The sequence below is a fragment of the Benincasa hispida genome, chromosome 1 (assembly GCF_027475165.1).
Source record: "Benincasa hispida cultivar pf3 chromosome 1, pf3_genome.v1.1, whole genome shotgun sequence".
NCBI lineage: Eukaryota > Viridiplantae > Streptophyta > Magnoliopsida > Cucurbitales > Cucurbitaceae > Benincasa > Benincasa hispida.
In genome coordinates this window covers 7,682,817-7,703,214 of record NC_143478.1, presented here as the reverse complement: position 1 = coordinate 7,703,214, position 20,398 = coordinate 7,682,817, and the positions used below count along the sequence as shown (strand labels likewise).

The 20,398-nt window shown below is 36.2% G+C and overlaps 2 protein-coding genes and 1 pseudogene across 17 annotated transcripts; 2 read left to right on the top strand and 1 right to left on the bottom strand.

Moving 5' to 3' along the window:
* Positions 1-513: 513 nt before the first annotated feature.
* LOC120070016 (Protein kinase superfamily protein) lies at positions 514-4,144 on the top strand. Of its 2 annotated transcripts, XR_005479757.2 has the most exons (8): positions 553-1,309; positions 1,657-1,761; positions 1,844-1,966; positions 2,075-2,245; positions 2,322-2,451; positions 2,565-2,774; positions 2,875-3,852; positions 4,027-4,144. XR_005479757.2 is itself a non-coding variant. In XM_039021862.2 (7 exons), exons 1-7 carry the CDS (start codon positions 735-737, stop codon positions 3,040-3,042), a joined length of 1,482 nt encoding a protein of 493 aa, XP_038877790.1. In that variant the 5' UTR covers positions 514-734; the 3' UTR covers positions 3,043-4,144. The 2 variants fall into 2 exon arrangements, 1 of the variants encoding a protein (XP_038877790.1); XM_039021862.2 differs by having other exon boundaries at positions 514-1,309; positions 2,875-4,144.
* Positions 4,145-12,324: 8,180 nt separating this feature from the next.
* LOC120070013 (protein BPS1, chloroplastic pseudogene) lies at positions 12,325-17,161 on the top strand (annotated as a pseudogene). Of its 14 annotated transcripts, none has more exons than XR_016532598.1 (7): positions 12,440-12,625; positions 13,603-14,709; positions 15,225-15,325; positions 15,783-16,062; positions 16,148-16,242; positions 16,375-16,506; positions 16,626-17,161. The product of XR_016532598.1 is annotated as a protein BPS1, chloroplastic pseudogene, transcript variant X9 (transcript). The 14 variants fall into 14 exon arrangements; XR_016532597.1 differs by having other exon boundaries at positions 12,485-12,625; positions 15,219-15,325; XR_016523607.1 differs by lacking the exon at positions 12,440-12,625 and adding an exon at positions 12,670-12,829.
* On the bottom strand, positions 15,471-20,398 carry LOC120070012 (putative polygalacturonase). The gene is made up of 6 exons (XM_039021858.2): positions 20,142-20,398; positions 19,556-19,918; positions 16,872-16,992; positions 16,613-16,787; positions 16,460-16,530; positions 15,471-16,378 (listed from the first exon to the last, which is right to left on the bottom strand). Exons 1-6 carry the CDS (start codon positions 20,175-20,177, stop codon positions 15,669-15,671), a joined length of 1,476 nt encoding a protein of 491 aa, XP_038877786.2. The 5' UTR covers positions 20,178-20,398; the 3' UTR covers positions 15,471-15,668.

The window sequence follows — 20,398 nt, the reverse complement described above, 5'->3', positions numbered from 1 at the left end:
CAAACTTTCATGTTAAGCTTTTTAGCTTATAAAAAAAATATTTTATACTAAACATAAAATATAAAATAATTTAAGTACCATTTATAATAATTTCATCTTTTCTTTTTAGTTTTTAAAATTAGGTTTATTTATTCATACTTTTACCTCTAAATTTCTACCAATATTCTAAAAATTTAAGTTAAAATTTGAAAAAAAAAAAAAAAAATTCAAAATTTTTCTCTTAGATTTTGACAAATATTAAAAAAATTTTTTTTTTGAAAAAAGTAAAAACCATGAAAATTTCAAACCTAACTAAAAACTAAATAGAAACCATTTTTTAAAGTTAAATTTGTGATAAATAAAATAGTTGCTTAACTACTTCATTTTATTTTTTATTTTAAAATTATTTAATACTAAAATTCAAAAAATTATTGTTCATGGGTTGAACAGCTAAGCAAAGCGGAGGATGTAAAGTAATTGGACCCCAGTACCAACAATTGTTAAATGTTATAAAGTACAAAATCCCTTTTATTTATTTAAAAAAAACCCCTTTTTGTTCATAAAGCTTTAAGGCTTCCATTTTTTTTTATTCTCACTTCTTCACTCTTCTTTCAATTCCATTTTTCCCTCTTTGCAGATTCGCCGGAATCCTCCATTGCTGGGTTTTTCCGATGAGGTCAATGCCCTTAAAACCCCTGATTTGCTTTCTTTAGTTCCTCTTCTTCCCCTCTCTGGATCGCATCGAAGAAGAAGAAATGTCTGTTTATGATGCTGCATTTGTGAACACGGAGCTCTCTAAACCCACCTCGATTTTCGGCCTCCGTCTCTGGGTTGTTATCGGAATCTTTGTCGGAGCTCTAATAGTTCTTGCACTGTTTCTTCTTTCACTCTGCCTCACTTCTCGCAAGCGGAACCGCCATAAGAACCAAATCCGTTTTCCTAAGTCCACAACCCAACATTCTCCTCCGGCTGTTTCGAAAGAGATCCAGGAGATCGTCCACCACGCCGTGCCGGATCATCACCACCATGTTCAGCCGGAAATTCATGTCGAGATCGGGAAATTGGAGCATCGGGTTGTTTTCTCTGATAGACCTTCTAGTGGTGAGAGTAGAGGCACTGTGAGTGAAACTGCTTCTTTTGGATCTGGTACTGTTGGGCCTGAGGTTTCACACCTGGGTTGGGGCAGATGGTATACTCTGAGAGAGCTCGAGGCGGCCACTAATGGCTTGTGTGAAGAGAATGTGATTGGAGAAGGTGGATATGGGATCGTGTATTTAGGTGTCTTAGGAGATGGTACTAGAATTGCTATCAAGAATCTCTTGAATAACAGGTGATCATGTGGACTAATTCTCTAATGTTTTATCCTTGAATTTGTACTTTGACCTACTTTGCTTCTGTAACTTGAGGGTTCTGTTTGGTTTCGAGAAATCTCAATCAATTTTGTGTTAGAACTTAGAATCTTCTATAGAGAATCTGATGCTGTTGTTTCTTTTCAATTGAGGGGAGGGGTTGTTTCAAACTGCTACAGTTTTATGTGTTTCTTATTTGGGATGTTCTTCTTTATTAAGTGAGAAGAAGAAATATTTTCTGTAATAATTTTTCATTTCTTGTGTGAATATTTTGATTCTTGGTCTGAAGATTATGTAGATGCTGAAGTTTAATCTATTTGTTTACTAGGGGTCAAGCTGAGAGGGAATTCAAAGTGGAAGTGGAAGCAATTGGACGCGTAAGACACAAGAATCTTGTCAGGTTGCTTGGATACTGCGTTGAGGGTGCATATAGGTACTGTTGATTTTCTCTTAAAATGCAAGAGACTTTTTGGTGACATAAATGTTTATCATGAACTTTTGCTTTCTTTTTTCAGAATGCTTGTTTATGAGTACGTTAACAATGGCAATTTAGACCAATGGCTTCATGGCGATGTTGGTGATGTGAGCCCTTTGACGTGGGAGATTCGTGTTAACATCATACTTGGAACGGCAAAGGGGTTTGTAATTGGGTTATTGCAGATTAGCTATTGATTCTTGTTGAAGCATGCAATTCCTCTGATGTAGTTTTCTCTCTCGCTCTCTGTTTTTTTTCCCCTATGGTGCAGATTAGCATATCTTCATGAGGGTCTTGAACCAAAGGTTGTCCATCGTGATGTAAAATCAAGCAACATACTGCTTGATCGTCAGTGGAATGCGAAAGTATCTGATTTTGGGCTGGCCAAGCTTCTTTGTTCTGAAAGAAGCTATGTGACAACTCGTGTAATGGGCACATTTGGGTTAGTTTTTAACCTATACTTGATTTTTAACTTTATACGGTTGGTAAGATGGAAAGTCATGTGGTGATTTCTATAGCTATGTTGCACCTGAGTACGCCTGCACTGGAATGTTGAATGAAAAGAGTGATGTTTATAGCTTTGGAATTTTGATTATGGAGATAATTTCTGGGCGGAGCCCTGTTGATTACAGTAGACCTCAAGGAGAGGTTAGTTTTTCTTTGCATAAAATGCTTGATTATGATTAATTAATGCATTAATATCATTTCCGTTCTTTTCTGTTCTGCTGCTTATTCAGTTGAAATTAATGTCACAATTGCAGGTAAATTTGGTGGATTGGTTGAAAGCAATGGTTGGAGACAGAAAATCTGAGGAAGTGGTTGACCCCAAGTTGCCAGAGAAGCCTCCTTCCAAAGCTCTCAAACGCGTTTTGTTGGTTGCTCTTCGTTGTGTTGATCCTGATGCTACAAAGAGGCCGAAAATGGGACATGTCATCCACATGCTTGAGGCAGATAATTTGCTGTCTCATGATGTATGAAGCTGGATCTATAAGCTTTGTTTTAAGTTTTTGGTTTGCTCTTTTCTCTTTTTAACAATTCTTCAAACTCAATCAATCTTTAACTAATCTGCAGGAACACCGGGTTGGTAGGGATTCTTCTCATTCAATTCAATCCCATCAACATGAGAACTGGACTATTCCAAGACGAGTTAACAATCAAAAAGTCGAAGGGGCATCTTCTAATATAAGTGAAGGCGACAGTGATGGAAACATTCACCATCCAAGTAGGTGGAGATACTAACGTACCGCACTGGCATGATTACATTACATGACTAACACTGCAAGTTTCTCCGAGATTGGGAGCCGAATCAACAATTATAGTGTTTTGTTTATAGAATTTTTTTCTGCTCTTCAGATGCCATCCCATCTCCAGATAGGTGGTTTCCTTTCTAACCTTCAAATAAATTAGTCTCATTCTTACAGAAGCTATAAGAACCACAACACTTTCTCCCTTGTTAGCTGTGCAGCGTCTGCTCAACTTCCTTAAAATGCTGGCTGCTTTCTGTCTTGATATTGACTTAACAAAATCATTGTCTATAATTACCTTTTAGGGTAGGACACCTAGTTTCTATTTGGTAAAGATAGCTCCTGTGTCATTGTACATCTAGAATTATGGCCTTTTATAGCCGAGAATGCCTGCCCTGTCAATCGTTTGGTCAAGCACCTAACCAGCTTTGTTGATGGAATTGGTTGAAACTGCCCATGAGATTGTGAAGCCTAGAATTGTATGCTTCTGAAGTGTGGTCCCTGTGACCAGCAAGTTTGGTAGAGACATCTCCAACTGCAACCCCTCCTTCATGTGCTCTTTTGCTCTGTTCTTACTGGACCAGTAAGGCTAAGATGTGGACTAGAACTGAGGCGTTTGCCTTTGAAACGACGACGGGGATTTTGTCAAAGTTTTGTTCTAAGCTGGCTGTGGATGCTTCTGAAGGGATCCGATCAATCCTTTGGTTTACCTGCAACCATACATTATCTTTTCAAGCACCCTCTGTCAAACTCGAAGCCTTTGGGAGCTCCTTCAAAACCCCCTCATCCAAAGCTTGCTTTTGGAGTAAGTTTGAAAGGGCTTTTATAACTTTACGGAGTTGGGCCATTTCTTTTAACATAATCTTGAAAATTTTCATATTTGTATTTATTTATTTATTTTTACAATGTTGTCAGTCACATTTATAAAGAACGTTTGAATGACTTTATGGCTGCTAACTCTGTATCCATCCATTTGCAGAGTGGGGCCAAATTGTTATGCGTCAAAGTTGAGCAAATTTGCTTGTAAGTTCCTAATAAAGGAGCTTTGCCATTTATTGCCATTTATTGAGGTTATCCAGTTCATAATTATTAATGTATTTGAAAGCGTCTTGTTTTTCTTCTTCATAAAATATACTTTCCAGTCTATAAAATGCTACACATTAGTTTAGCCAAAACTTACCACTTCCCATACAATTGGTAAGTCTATATTACATGTGTTGTGTGAAGTTGAAACAAGCACAAAGAACTTGGTAGCTCCAGTTTATACTTGAAAGGTAAACTATGGGCTGTTGAAAAGCTTTGTTTGGTTATAAACTGTTTTGGGTCGTCCTACTGATTGATTGCTTTATTCTTCTGATACTATGATTGTGGTTTTGGGGCTAAACTGTTTTGGGTCGTCCTACTGATAGATTGCTTTATTCTTCTGATACTATGATTGTGGTTTTGGGGCTGTTGTTGGGGACCTTAATAATTTTGTTAAGGCTGCTGTGTCTGGCATTCATGTGGGATACTTATCTCCTTTTTGTTCTGAAGTAATGGCGGTTGTCGAAGGCAATGTTTTTTTTTTAAAAAAAACCCTTCCAGGCATACCTAGGCACACGGTCACATTAGGCGTGTGCCTTATCTGAAGCCCAAAGCCTCGAGATTTTTTCATTATTTTGAAAAATTAATAATAATTAGGGATTACTAATCCTAAATACCGTTGGGTGAAAATTTTAGTTTTAAAAATTAGAAGGAAATCAACCATTGGTTGGAGAATTCCACATTGTAAAACTTTGCTTTGGAAGCCTCCCTTTTTACTCCAACCTTGAGCTTTGAGTTTGGGCCCTAAGGGGTACCTACGTTTTGGAGGGAATGAAGAGATAGGCCAATGTGGATTCGGTGGACGTTCCACACACGTGTCTCCCCACGTCCGAGGGTGTGGGGCGTGCTGAGGCATGTGTGTGTTTTTTATTTTTATTTTTTATTTTTTATTTTAAAGTCGAAAAAAGAAAAGTCCTCCCTTGCAGCGAGTCCAAGTCGTCCACGCGAGTCTTGCACGTTTTGAGGCTCTCCGCCTCTTTCTCACTTTACTGTTCCATGCTGAAGGCCTATAAAAGACGTGGCCTTCAGTAGTTCATTCACACAATTTCTTCACTTTCATTCGAATGTTCTCCTTTCCTCTTTTACTCTTCCTTTTTTCGTTTTTCGAGCGGTGAGTTAGAAATGGTGTGTGTTCCAGTCGGTAATGGTGTATTTTCGATTGGGTTTCTTTGGCTGTTTTAACCTGGAGAAGACGTGACAATATTCCAGACCTACGTCTTAAAGAGAGCAAGCTCCACGACTCAGCCTATAACGAGTTTCTGTTTTGCAGGTTTTGTTCTTTGTTTGACCGTCGTGCTTTGATCATTTGCTGTTCGTCGTTCTGAGGTCTTACCGTTTTCAACAATTTAAGACGTTTACTGCCACATCACTAATGGCCCATTAGCAAGAACGACGTTATGATATCTGACCTCAACCGTCAATTCCGGTTCGAATGAGTGAACTTCAAACGGTGGAAGCAAAAGATGCTGTTCTTTCTCACCGTCAAGAAAGTTGCTGAAACTTGTACCAAAGTTAAGCCGATCGTCCCTTTAGAAGAACCAACTGAACAACAGATAAAAGAAGATGAGAAAGACTTTCTTTATAAGAACTTTATTTTAAATGATTTGACTAATGATCTCAGTACAATGAAATAACAAAGGAGGTATGGGATGTCCTGCAAAAGAAATACGACACCGAAGAGGTTGGGTCGAAGAAATATGTTGTTAGCTGTTATCTCAAGTTCTAGATGACAGTGACAAATCCGTGGAGGCCCAGTCCCATGAACTCCAGAAGATAGCCCACGAGCCTTCTCTAGACTAATAATTCCAAGTTGTTGTTATTATTGATAAATTACCCATTTGTGGAAGGACTTTAAGAACACTTTGAGGCATAAGACCAAGGAGTTCTCCTTGGAGAGTCTTATCACCCAACTAAGGATCGAGGAGGAAGCTCGGAAGCAGGACCTGAGGGAGGAAGTGAACACAATACCTGGGAAACCCATCTATGCCATGGTAAAACCTGACAAAAAATCTAAGAGGACAAAGAGGAAAGGTTAAAACTGTGGCTCCAGCAACCAGAACCAATAGAAAAAACAGAAGCCCCCTTCAGGAGAAACGATACAGTTCCTCTACTTTAATTATAATAAACCTGGACACATGGCTAGGAACTGTAGGAACATGCGTTGTCTTGCTGGTCAAGCGAACCTGACAGAAGAACCATTAGTCACCATGATCACAAAAGTAAATGTGATTAGTGGTTGTGAAGGGTGGTGGATAGACACTGGCACTACGCGCCATGTTTGTCACGACCTTAGTCTATTTAAAACTTATACTAAACTAAGGATAAAAATATTCTATTGGGGGATCACCATTCCACGAAAGTTGCTGGAACCGGCAAGGTGGAATTGAAGTTTACCTCTGGGAAGGCCTTCATGTTGAAGGACGTTTTACACACTCTGGAGATAAGAAAGAATTTGGTCTCGGGCTATCTCCTCAACAAAGTCGGGTTTACTCAAACTATAGAGGCAGACCTATATACCCTTACTAAAAATAATGTATTTGTAGGGAAATGATATGCAACTGAGGGAATGTTCAAGTTAAATTTAGACCTCAATAAAATGAAATCTTCTGTGTATATGCTGTGTTAGACTCTGTCATGTGAATAAGAATAATTAGTAACATGATTAGGCTGGAAATGATATCTAAGTTATCCACGAATGATTTTGATAAATGCGAGTATTGTAGTCAGGCTAAAATTACTAAAACTCCACATAAATCTGTACTTAGGATTTCTGAGCCTCTAGATTTAATTCATTCTGATTTATGTGAATTTGATGACATCTTGACTAGGAACAGTAAAAGATATTTCATTACTTTTATTGACAACTGCTCTGATTTTACTTTTGTATACTTACTGAAAAACAAAAGTGATACTTTTGATGCCTTCAAACTTTTTGTTTCTGAAATAGAGAATCAGTTCAATAGAAATGTTAAAAGACTTCGTAGTGATAGGAGAACCAAGTACGACTCGGACAGTTTTAATGAGTTCTTTAACTCACATGGAATAATACATGAAAAGACTGCACTTTATTCTCTTGTAATGAACGGATAATTCGAAAGGAAAAGCAGAACTTAGTTGAGCTAGTAGTTGGTATTTTACTTAGTTTAGGAGCCACGTCTTATTGGTGGGGTGAATTCATCCTTACCGTGTTATGTCCTAAATAGAATCCCAAAATCTAAAAATAAAACTTCACCTTACGAAATTCTCAAGAATAAGAAACCAAACTTGTCCTACTTTAGAACATGGGGTTGTTTAGCCTTTGTAAGGATTCTAGACCCAAAAAGGAGAAAGCTGGCTAGTAGAGCTTACAAGTGCGTCTTTATAGGTTATGCCTCAAATAGTAAAGCCTATAGGTTCTATGATCTAGTGAACCAAGTGATCATTGAATTAAATGATGCCGACTTCTTTGAGATAGATTTCTTTTTAAATCAAGGAATAGTGGGGGCTCGGGATCAAGTGGTCTGACCCTAGTTAGAAATCCTAACCCTAGAGAGGAAACCGACCCATAACCTAGAAAAAGCAAAAGAGTTAGAACCACCAAAGATTTCGGAAATGACTTCCTGACCTATAATGTAGAAGAAGATCCTAAAGATCTGAGAGCCGCCCTGTCCTTAGTAGATGCCAACCTATGGGAAGAAGTCATAAATGATGAGATGGGCTCACTTGAGTCAAATAGAACTTGGCACTTAGTAGATCTACCCCCAGGCTACAAGGCAATAGGGTGCAAATGGATCTTAGTGAGGAAACTTAGACCTGATGGAACTGTTGACAAATTTAAAGCTAGGTTAGTAGCAAAGGGATTTAAACAAAGAGAAAACGTAGATTTCTTTGACACCTTCTTCCCTGTCACTAGGATTACCACAATCCGTGTCCTATTTTCTCTCGCTGGCCTTTATAATCTCGTAGTACATCAGATGGATGTAAAGACTGCTTTCTTAAATGGTGAACTTGAAGAAGAGATTTACATGAAACAACCTGAGGGTTTTGTAGTCCATAATCAAGAAAATAAGGTGTGTAAATTAGACAAATCTCTCTATGGACTAAAACAAACTCTTAAGCAATGACATGAAAAATTCGACGACGTTATCCTATCTAAAGGTTTCAAGGTTAATGAAAGCGACAAATGCATCTACTATAAGTTTGAAAATATTCTTTGCACTATCTTGTGTCTATATGTAGATGATTTATTGATCTTTGGGTCGAACTTGCACGTCATAAATGATGCGAAGTCAACATTGAGTGCAAACTTCGACATGAAAAACTTAGGAGAAGCTAGTGTAATCTTAGGCATAAAAGTGAACAGGTTTGAAAAAGGAATTTTCTTTGGATCAATCTCGCTATATAGAAAAGATTCTAAAGAAATATAATTACTTTGATTGTAAACCAACTTGTACTCCTTATGACCCTAGTATCAAGTTGTTTAAAAACACTAGTGACAGTATTAATCAATCTGAGGATGCGAGCATCATAGGCAGTCTTAAATACGCTGCTGATTGCATTAGGCCTGACATAGCTTATGCTGTAAGGTTACTTTGCAGGTTTACAAGCAGACCTAGTAAAGAGCATTGGAATGCTATAGAAAGGGTAATGAGGTACTTGAAGGAAACCCAAAACCTAGGATTACATTATCAAAAGTTTCCTGCTGTCTTGGAAGGATTCAACGATGCTGACTGAACCTCTCTTTCGGATGATTCAAATGCTACAAGTGGCTATATCTTTAATATAGCAGGCGGAGCGGTCTCTTGGAAGTCCAAGAAACAGACTATTTTAGCCTAATCAACGATGGAGTCAGAAATGATAGCACTAGCGACAGCTAGTGAAAAAGCAGGTTGGCTCAGAAGTCTGCTATCAGAGATTTCCTTATGGGAAAAGCCGGTACCAGCCATATTGATCCATTGCAATAGTACTGCAGCAATTGCAAAAGTTCAGAACTGTTACTACAACGGAAAGAGACGGCACAGTACCATTAGAGAGTTTCTTACTACTGGTGCAGTTAGAGTGGATCATATACGGACTGATGAAAATTTGGCAGATCCTTTAACGAAAGGACTGGCCAGAGAGAAGGTTTTCAGAACCTCAGAAAGGATGGGACTCATGCTTATAGAAAGATGAATCACGGTAAGGAAAACCCAACCTGTAGACTGGAGATCCCAAAAAATAGGTTCAATGGGTAATAACTGATCACAAGTGATATATAGTTAATCATGCTAAACCAAAACTCAGAATTCCATTCCTATGACTTATAGTCTGAGCATGATATCTTGAAGTGTAAGAAAGGTTGAACTCAGTTCTTAATGAGATCTATACTTGATAACAAGTGGGGTACCTAGCTATAGGAGTACTCTTGATAGACTCACCTATGTGAATGTGGAAGTGAGGGCCGTTTCCTATGGAGTTTTAGGCAAACTCTCTAGAATGTTCACTAAACCGGGATACTTGTACTAGGCTTTAAAGCATGGACTTTCGTACTACACCCTAATGACACTCTGTGTGAGATGCTGTTAGAGATAGAGTTCAAAACCAAGGGTTACCCTAGTATATTTTAAATCATCTATACTACGTAAATGTTCAAGTCGTAAGGCACCTTTGCTTATGCATAGTGTTATATAGACTGAAACTGCTCGATGAAAAACTTTCTCTCTTTTGTTTAAATTTTCAAGTGGAGGATTGTTGGATGAAAATTTTAGTTTTAAAAATTAGGAGGGAACCAATCTTTGGTTAGAGAATCCTACATTGGAAAACTTTGCTTTGGAAGCCTCCCTTATGTACCCCAACCTTAAGCTTTGGGTTTGGGCCCCAAAGGGTACCTATGTTTTGGAAGGAGTGAGAAGATAGACCAATGTGGGTTCGGTGGACATCCTACACGTGTGCCGTCATTCGTCCGGTCGGGCGTGGCGAGACGCGTGTGTGTGATTATTATTTTTAATAAAAATATGATTATTTATTATTATTTTTTTATTTTAAAACCGAAAAAAGAAGTCCTCCCTTGCAGTGAGAGTCCAAGTCTTCTGTGCAAGTCTTGCACGTTTTGAGGCTCTCCGTCTCTTTCTCACTCTACCGTTCCACGTTGAAGGCCTATAAAGGCGTGACCTTCAGTAGTTCATTCACACAATTTCTTCACTTCCATTCAAATATTCTCCTTTCCTCTCCTACTTTTCTTTTTTCCGTTTTTCGAGCAGTGAGTTAGAAAGGGTGTATGTTTCGGTCGGTAACGGTGTATTTCTGATCGGGTTTCTTTGGTTGTTTTTATCCTGGGACGACGTGGCAATATTTCAGACCTGCTTGCATACTTGGTCAGAGCTGCGAAACGTCTTAAAGAGAGCGAGCTCCGCGACTCAGCCTATAACGAGTTTCTGTTTTGCAGGTTTTGTTCTTTGCTTGACCATCGTACCTTGATCGTTTGTTGTTCGTCGTTCTGAGGGTCTTTCCGTTTCCAACAAATACAAAATTCCTTGTGTTTAGATGTTTTTTTCTTCCTTTTCTTTATTCCTACTTCAACTATACTTTTTGTTTAGTACTTTTATATAGTGCTCGCATTTTCTTTTCATGGCTTACGCTTCAGCTCTAGGAATTGCGTTATTGTGTCTTGATCTATAAAAAACATTGGTCGAAGGGCTAAGGCCTGCAAAACGTTTGTGTTCTTGGTTATTTGTGTTGACTTAAATTCCTCTTTATTCCAAAAAAATTCTTGGGTTTACAATGTGGTGGCTACAATTGTGAATGGTATTCGAGACCTTTGTCTCTTCTATCGAGTTCAGTTTATTCATGTTGCCAGTTGCGCTAATGATACGACTCATGCTTTAAGCTTGTTTGAATTTTTCTAAGTTGTCTTGTTTATGGCTATCTAATTTTCCTTTTTGACTTCTCTTCTTTTTTTAGGATGATTGTAGTTCTTGTTTAGGCCATCGACCTTTTCTATTGTTTGATTAATGAATTTGTTACAAAATGATAATAATAAATAACAGTAAATCTTTTGCTTTGACCAAACTTTATATTTTTTAAATTGACACACGTGATGGAGCGGATTTGAATCTCAAAGATGTAATGTCTTAGTTAGTTAAGCTATGTTTAAATTGAATACTTTGATCAAACTATCAAAATAGATGTTCTCACTCATTAATAAAAATTGAAACTATGCTATAACTTTGAGTTTTTTTTTTGGTTAGTTTCAACAATTGATAGTCATCAACCTTTGAGATGATATTTAGTGTCTTATCCACTAGATTGATGAGAATACTTAAGATCCAATTGAATTCCTCGACCCTTTTCAAAATGACTATTCTTTTTTCTATCTCATTATTATTCTAATTACAACTAATAAAAAATAGCAAAATTATCTCTCTCACCAAGTAAGAAGTTGACTTGGCTAATCACAAATATCACCTCCTTATTTAAAGGATTGTTGCATTGGGTATCACTTTTAGGAATAATAATTAAATTTATTGGAACATTTTTAAAGAATTGCAAAATTATCACCTCCAATCGGTGATATTATCTATTACCAATAAGCATAGACCCCTACTATGGATAACTATCTATCACTAATAGACTTCGAATGCAAAATTTAAATTTTGTTATATATGTAAAAAAAAAAATTACATGGTATAATATCTGCTAATATTTTGGGCTTGATGGCTATAATTACAATTGCCACTTGTTTAAACTTAGGAAAAAGTATATGATAAAATTTTACTTAATTACAAATTTACTCATATTGCTAAATTAATTTTTAAAAGAACATATGACAAGTCAAATAATTTCATAATCTAACGGCGTCAGATGACATAAAAATCTTGAACAAAATCTATAATTTTTTTATAATAAATATTAGTTGAATCAAAATGCATTATAAAGTTGGAATATTTGTATTACGATCTATAATAGACAAACTGTACTATTTTACTATTATTTATAAATATTTTCAGAAATTTTAAAAATAATTTTCCGAAAATGAAATGACACATTTAAATTCAATTCTCTAAACTTTTACTTTTATTGTCATTGTCTTGTCCCCTAATTATAAAATAATGTGACGTAAAATCCACACCGTCCAAACTTAGAAGATATTTTAACGGTCAAAATTGTATTAATTCCACCAGCCAAAGCCACTCACAGTCCGCCACGTTTAATGCCAGAAGTCATGTAATATGTCTGTGAGTAACTTCGCAGTCATTTTAGCGCATTCCCTAACGAAAGAAATTCAGCCAAGGAAAAATTAAAATTCCACACGACGGTGACGGAAAAAAAGAAGCTCGTTGGTGTCAACATGCAATCAATTCCCTCCACGTTTCTACCTTTCGCATAATTTGCGTACCTCTCAGGTTAGGTTATCACCGGCCTTATCATCATCAATTCTGAAATACAGCTCCTCTCATTTCCATCACGCGAGAATTACAACGTTTTCTGCCTGCGATAATTTCTTAGAAATTTCCTTTGCTTTCTTGTTTCTGAATCTGGTAGGAACCGCTCCAATTATTTATTTTTGTTTTCCATTTGATTTTATTGCTTTTGAATTTTTCTGTTTGCTGTGGATTTATGTTTCGATGTAACTATCTAGGGTTTTTGTTCTTTGGTTTTTGCTTTTAATAGATGTTTGATGTTGATTTTTGGAGGATTTTTCATTCGTTCTGCTCATTGCTTGTTCCTAGATCTACGTATTGGTAAAATTCATTTCTGTGATTTTTTTTGTTTATATTTTTAGCTTAATTTACTTGTTTTTTCTTGGATTCGCCCTAACTTTTGCTATTCCAAGCTGATTACTTTGTAAAAATTGATTTATGAAAGTGTTCTGTGTTTTGGATAGTTTTTGAGGTTATGTTTGAAGGAAAAGCTAGTTTCTTTTAGCTGCTTCACAGTATTGAAGATTTGGTTAACGTTTGACCTTTTTCCCCGCTCATTTTTCTGCGTGGAAGATGATTTGTTTTTCTGTTTGTTTTGGTATTTAGGTGTAGCACTTGGTGAAACTTGTGTTTCTATATTCTGGATTTGGAAATCCCGTTCTTACTTATTGAACTTTTTTGCTAGCAATAATTCGAATGGGTTTTTGGAATAAAATTCAATTTTGGGCTATCTTGTCATTTTTCTGGGTCTTAATTCCAAATATTGATAGTTGTAACATTACATGGGGAGAACTAGGTATTGGGGTTGTTGTTTGCAAGGAGAATTCCTTGTTATGCAGGCCTCTTGGCTGTTTACTGATGTTAGTAGTTGGTGTATCCAGTTCCTTCACCAGTGTTTCACTTCTACTCTAGATTGCCTAAATTGATCATGCTATGTTTGGAAATTTCATGAAAGGTTTGGTGCACCTGCAGTGCTCCAATTTTTTTGAAATTTTATTACATGATTTATGTTCAATGTGATGGTGGCATGATGGATGGTTATCATGAATTGTTTCGAAATGGCAGCTCATTCTTGGATTTTATCCATCTTGCAGTTAGTGTTATATAATGAGCAGACCACAAGAGCCGCACTGGCCCTTCTTTCCTTTTGGGAATCCTTTCCGTGCAATATCACCAAAGGGTTCAAAATTGTCTTCTAGACTTGTTTTTCTTTTAGCTACTTTTGAGGATTCCTTGGCAGAGAGGCTGAAAAAGCTTACTCCAAAATCTGAAAATGACATACTCAGCTTCTCATGGATGGAATTAGCAATGAATCTGCTGTGCGAAACTCACAATGATGTAAAAACCCTTATAGAAGAGCTTGGGTTCCCTGCGTCCGACTGGGATGAGAAATGGCTAGATGAGTACCTGAACGTCAGTGTGAAATTACTTGATATATGCAATGATTTTAGCTCTGAGCTCTCACAGTTGAATCAAGGTCATCTGATAATTCGGTGTGCCTTGCACAATCTGGAATCTACATCTTCCGACCAGTTTGTTCATGCCCATTCTTCGCTAGATGCATGGAATCAACATATTAGTTCCAGAACCTCCAGAGTTGAGAGTTCTACTATTTTGGACTGTCTTGAGGAATCACTTGATCTTCCAAAGGTTAAGAACTCATCCAAAGGCAAGGTTTTGATGCATGTGTTGTACGGAGTGAAGGTGGTGACTTTGTTTATTTGCAGTACTTTTGCTTCTGCCTTATCAGGTTCTTCCAAAAGGTTGTTACCCACCAATGTTTCAGATACATTCAGATGGGCACATGCGTTTACTGAATTACAGAAGAATGTAAATATGGAAATTAAAAAAATTTATTCTAGTGGAAGATGTACTGCGTTGAGAGATGTTGATGCAGTTGATGAGAGTGTAAAAAAACTGCATTCCATGATTCAAGGAAATATGGATGGCTGCATGAAAGTGGAAGAATTCCAGAAATTGATTGTAGATTTGAGGAGGGAGGCAGAAAAGCTTACACAAGGTGTTGATCATCTTACAAAACAAGTTGATGGCTTTTTTCACATTGTTTTATCTGGACGTGATGCATTGCTTTCAAATCTTAGAGCAAGTGAAACAGTGTTTGATCAGGGAATGGAGGGGTGGTCTACAAGGCAACTGTGACAGATTTTGAGCTTGTTCCTTAATATAAAAGGGTTCATCTGGTTATTTTCCTATCTTTTGATTGCGAATGTACACTATCTTGTCTTGCTTGTCATAGTATAGCCTGTGTAGTAATGCCTTATGTTATCTTAATGTTATTGTGGTTTGAGCGTGTAATGTTGTACTTTGCAATGAGAATGAAATGGAAAAGTATATCATGTTCAAGTAAAAGGCCTGCAGCACTTCATCTTTCTTTACCAGTCACACTATAACTAAACTCCATTAGTAATTCCTTCTACTCAATTTCTACCTTGTTAATATCATATGCTGAAATGAATAATCCATATATATTATTTGTGTTATGTTTGTCTTCTGTGTTGAATTGTTTTAGATATGTGGATACTGTGCTCTATGGAGTTGGAATAGGAACGAACTCAATTGTCTTGTAGTCCTTTTAGCATTCGAGATTACTTACCCTCTGTAAAAGCTTACTTTCTCAACAATGTACTGGCTTTACTTACAGTCATTGGATTATGATCTCATGTTTCTTAATCTTCGTTTATTGATGTAGTGACAGAAGGAAAAGATCAGAAGCATGAGTTTTCATGCAGTGCAGAATTCTAGAACGCCAATCTTGTCAGTGAACACTTGCGAGTTAGCTGTACAAATTGGCACTAGGTTTGTGAACTACACTTAATGGTTGTATACTTTTCATATCATAAACGTTTCCTTTCCCTTTTTTTTCTTTTCATTTTCCTGGTTTTTGTTGGAATATGACTAACTTGTTGGCTGAAAGAACTGGTTCAATGTGATACGTTTCAAGTTTTTGGCTGATACCAACGCTAATTTATATTAAGAGGAATTATGATGATGGCATTCAATGTGTGTGTACATTCTATATTAACCAGAACTGTGCTGAAAGGCAAATACACGTCATACCGAACATTCTTAGATAGCGTTTTATACTAAGTAACAATATACCGACTGGATATAGCGTTTGTTGGTACACAGCAAGTAAGCTTCATGCATGACTGAATTGGTAGGAGCATCTTTTCAACTGGACTGCATCAATTGGTATACTATCCTCTGGAAATTTGCATGTTGTAATCTTCTCTGCTCCCTGTTCCGGTAACAGACTGCATGGTGGAGGAGTAACCTGGCTCGTTATTCCCTCAACATCGGTGCAAGTCCATGGCTGTTTCTTGGCCTTTGGTGCCATGCTGATTGTCACATTGGAAATGCATATGTCTGTGAATGTGTCACCCGAAATACCCTCCAATCTAGCTGCCATTGTTGCGTTTTCAACAACCATATCCCTGTAGTTGATTCCTTGAATTACAGGATATGCGTGGGGGTCATAGTTCTTATCGGCATGTGACCCGTAATCGCCCGTCATCCAAAATGCCCATTTCATGGTATGCATTGTCATCCTCCTAACATATATGTCTTTTACATAACCTCCTCTTCCTATGCCAGTTTTAATCCTGACCCCGGATTCAGAATCGATAGCTATGATGTCTTCAGCTCGGACATCTTGAATCCCACCTGACATCTCACTCCCCAGTGCGATGACAGCACTTGTTGGAGAAATGCACGTGAGTCTTCTGATCACCAGTTGCTTAGTCGGCCATCCGAATCTTATGCCATACTCATCCCAACCACTCTTAACAGCTACACAATCATCTCCAGATACTATATAACAATCCTCAATTCTAACGTTTGTGCAGGAATCTGCAGATGGAAGCCAGTCATTGGTTTAACAAGATGTTTAAAACTATCGCTCGAGAAGTTTGAGTTGCATTCGGAACAAACCTGGGTTGATACCATCTGTATTCGGAGATCGAACTGGAGCGATAATGGTGATGCCTTGAATAAGAACATTGCTGTATAACATTTGCAAGTGAATCAAATCAGGGAGTGTTGAATCTCATACATAGTTTTCCTCTAAAGTAAATAATTGGTTACCTGCTGTATACAGGATGAACATTCCAAGCTGGAGAATTTAGCAGGGCCAAGTTTGATATCTGTATATCACTGGAATACATGATCTCAATTAAGTATGGACGGGTGTACTTGAGCTTTCCCTGATGAAACTGCTGCCACCAGTGATCACCCTGACCGTCAATGGTGCCATTGTTACCTGATGTCAATCGGCGCCACTCGAAGTTTTAGACACCAGTCCAGAAAGTTAGAGATAGTCAGACTTTAGCAGTGGGATACTTACCTGTGATGACAACATCAGTGAGGTTTGTTCCAAAGATTAAACTGATATACCTTCCCCCTGATGTGTCCCTTCCGTGACCGTAGGATGGCAATGGTTCGATCACAGGCCATTCATTCGGATCCTATCAAAGTAGTTGAAAATCGGTCAAGTCTTAGATGAAATATCTCAAGACGATTTAGCTTATCAAATTTAGATAATCTATTTTGTCGTCAATCGATGACAAGCTAGTTGATTTATGATTTTCGAGATACGATATATGTGTAATGAATGCCAAATGTATCTTTTGTTAAGTGGGGATGGACCTTGACCTTAAAGTTAGTTCAACATCCTCATTTCCCATCTTTTTAACAACTTTAGCTGACCTAACAACAGCCAGGGTTTGGAAAATGGAAGTTAGGGCATGATTTAAGGACCTAATTTACATGGAATCCAATGGATTTCAGACCAAACCAAATTTTGGTAGTTTGTTTTAATACCATTGAAAAAAGTTGAAGAAACTACCCCCACTTTAATTTACTAAAGTCAAGACATTAATGTCTTTGGCTTGACTTTGTAAAACAAAACATTCAAAAAGAGAACTACCTTGATTATAACAAGTGGTTACTAAAAGGTATAATCCCATCCATTACTTTGAGGAATTCTTTTTTGGTTTTTAAGAGAAATGTCCTCTAAGAAATGATAACACCAAAATTACCTCTCAAAAAATGATAACATCAAAATGTCCTCTAAGGAATGATAACATCAAAATTACCCCATCCACCATATAATAATAACTCAAAAAAAAAAAAAAAAAAAAACTTTCCTATTCAAATATCTTTGCTTCTAGAGTCATTAAAATGTGTAGAGGAACTTATTCATCATCCCTTCAAATTTTATGATCCACATGCTTGTCTACAAAGAAATGGATGTAGATTATATACTGAAAAAGATTAAACTTATCCAAACTTGCAATTTTAATTCATTATGTTACTAAATTTGTAGAGCCTGAATTCAAACCACTATGATATCATTGATTCCTATGAAGGGAAAAAAAGAAGTAAAAGAAAGTAATAAGATATTTAAAATCGAAAAATAAAAAACGAAATGATTATCCTACGGTTTAAAATATTCCTCAACAAGATTCCTATGAATGGTGACAAGCATTCTATTTTTAGTAGCAAAAGACATAATGAATCAATAGTTAAATGTAGTTTTATTTTAAGCAGACTCATCTTTCTCAACAGTTATATATAATTGTCTTCACATGAAAAGGAATGATTCGTAAAAAAGAAAAAGAACATTTGGGCATTTCTGTCATTCCAATATAATAAATATTGCATCAAAATATTTTCTTATATATCTTTGATTTTATTATTATTATTTTTAGGGCAAAATTTGGATAGGAAACAAACAAGATGCTATCAATTCACGTGATGGTGCAAACAGAAAAGGGATCTAGTAAATACTAACACCCTCAGTCTCACTCGTGAAATATATATACACACATATATTATATATAAAGCTTAGACTTTAAATGAAAATTTTTCACAGATAGAAAAATATCAAATTATTTATAGAAATAGGAAAAAAAAACACATTGATAGACACTGATAGATTTCTATCAACGTATAAGTGATAGATTTCTATCAATAATAGTTACTGATAGACACCGATAGACTTCTATCGGTTTGTATTACTGATAGACATCCATAGATTTCTATAGACCTCTGTCAACATCTATAAAAAAAGATTAAAATTTTACTATTTTGTATAAATAGTTTTTCTTATTTTCCTATTTTCAAAAATCTCACTTTAATTTATTTTTATATATATATATATTTTGAAAGATAATTTATTTATATTCCATGTAATTAAAATTTTAGTTCATCCATTTTCTCGAGTGATAGCATAACGATTATACATTTCACGATAAGTTATTAACCTTTTGCACAAAAGAAAAAAGTGTATCAATATAAAATTGCAACTGCCTTTATGTATATACACATTTTTTTTTTTGTTAAATCCCATTATGATTTGTGACCTCCTTAGATATAGATAGCTTTACACATTGTTTAAAAAAATACTTCAATTCTTTAAAATATTGTAATATTAATTTGGTATTTTATATAGGTTTCAATGCTCTATGTACTAATTTTTTTTTTTTTTTTTTTTAGAATTTTAGATAAAATTTAGGACTTGAAATGGTACGGTGGTTACCTAAAATTAAAATATGTTTCAAGTGTTCCGCCATATCGAACGAGTACTGATTTTCATAAAAATTTTAAAGCATTTCTAATATGAAAATATTTTTTAAACTTTATAAAGGTGGGTAAAATTATTTTTTTAAAAATAAATAGTATCATAGTTGCTTAAAACGGAAATGTAGATTCTTATTGTTTTTTAGGTTACTATTACTACCACACTTAGTCGGTTCTAATTTTCGTCTGAAATCCTAAAAAGAAAATATTTTTTGAAAAGTCGAGTTAAAGTGCAGCTTAAGTAGCACCTACTTTTTGTATTCCACCAATTTATTGATCTTAATTTGTGGCGTGACTAATTTCTTTTTATTTCTTTTTAAATCTTAAATTTTTCTATGCACCCTAATCTGTTTTTAAAAAATAAATCAAAGGTATTTTTTTAAATATAATTTTACACATGAATAAAAATGCTTAGAGATGGAGACAGAGAAGTGAAAAAAGTGAAACCTGAGAAGCAAGAAGGACAGCATCCTGATGTAAAAACAGAGTGAAATGACTGGTGAGGTTGAAGCTGCCGGTGAGCCACCTCCCCGCCGGCACATACAGCTGAGCGCCGCCGTCTTCAGCATATTGGCTCAACCTCTCCACCGCCGCCTGAAACGCCTTCGTATTGGATGTTTCTCCGTCGCCAACGCCGCCGAACTCTGTTATTGAAGCAGTGTGGGCTCTGCAACTTATGGCCCCATATTCAATCTCATTTCCCACCAAAATCTTCGCCTTTTTCCCTTTCTTTACCTTTCCCTTTCGTCCTTCAACTTCCCCCATCAACGCCGCCACCATAATAATCCCCAAAATCACCATTTTCATTACCTGTGACAACAGAGCAACAAACATTTTCACGAAGGCATTACCAAAAAAACATTACTAAAAAAAGAAAAGAAAAAAGGTTAAAAGGGTCTGTTTAAATGGTAGAGAGAGGAAATGGGTTGGAGGGTTTGAAGCTAAAAGCCATTAAAAATTCGAGTTTTTTGAAGAAATGTAAATGAAAGAAGCCATTGGAGAAGTATAATGAATAAGAACTTTTTGTTCTTACTTGAGCTTTAATGGGGTTTTTGTAAAGTTTCTCCATTGCATGAATTGGGAAAGAAACTGAGGTTTGGGAAGTTGTGTTTGTGAATGTGAGTGTGTGTTTGAGTGGGTGGTTTTATAGATGGACTTTGGTTGTTTTGATGGCTTCATGTTCTATCCACCATTGCAATAAGGAAGTTAGTTTTATTATTATATATATATATAAAGTTTATTATTTAGGTTTTTTTCCCCCTATAAAGTTGAAACCTTTGGAAAAAATCC

Bases quoted from the DNA above. Each gene is read 5' to 3' on its own strand.
- LOC120070016 (XM_039021862.2), top strand. From the start codon at position 735: ATGTCTGTTTATGATGCTGCATTTGTGAACACGGAGCTCTCTAAACCC. The intron at 1,967-2,074 runs GTTTGTAATTGG...CCTATGGTGCAG, and splicing joins ATACTTGGAACGGCAAAGGG to ATTAGCATATCTTCATGAGG. The intron at 2,775-2,874 runs GTATGAAGCTGG...ACTAATCTGCAG, and splicing joins ATAATTTGCTGTCTCATGAT to GAACACCGGGTTGGTAGGGA.
- LOC120070012 (XM_039021858.2), bottom strand. From the start codon at position 20,177: ATGGAGAAACTTTACAAAAACCCCATTAAAGCTCAA. The intron at 16,993-19,555 runs GTTTCACTTTTT...CTACTTTGATAG, and splicing joins CTGTCCTTCTTGCTTCTCAG to GATCCGAATGAATGGCCTGT. The intron at 16,531-16,612 runs GTAACCAATTAT...AATGTTATACAG, and splicing joins GTTCATCCTGTATACAGCAG to CAATGTTCTTATTCAAGGCA.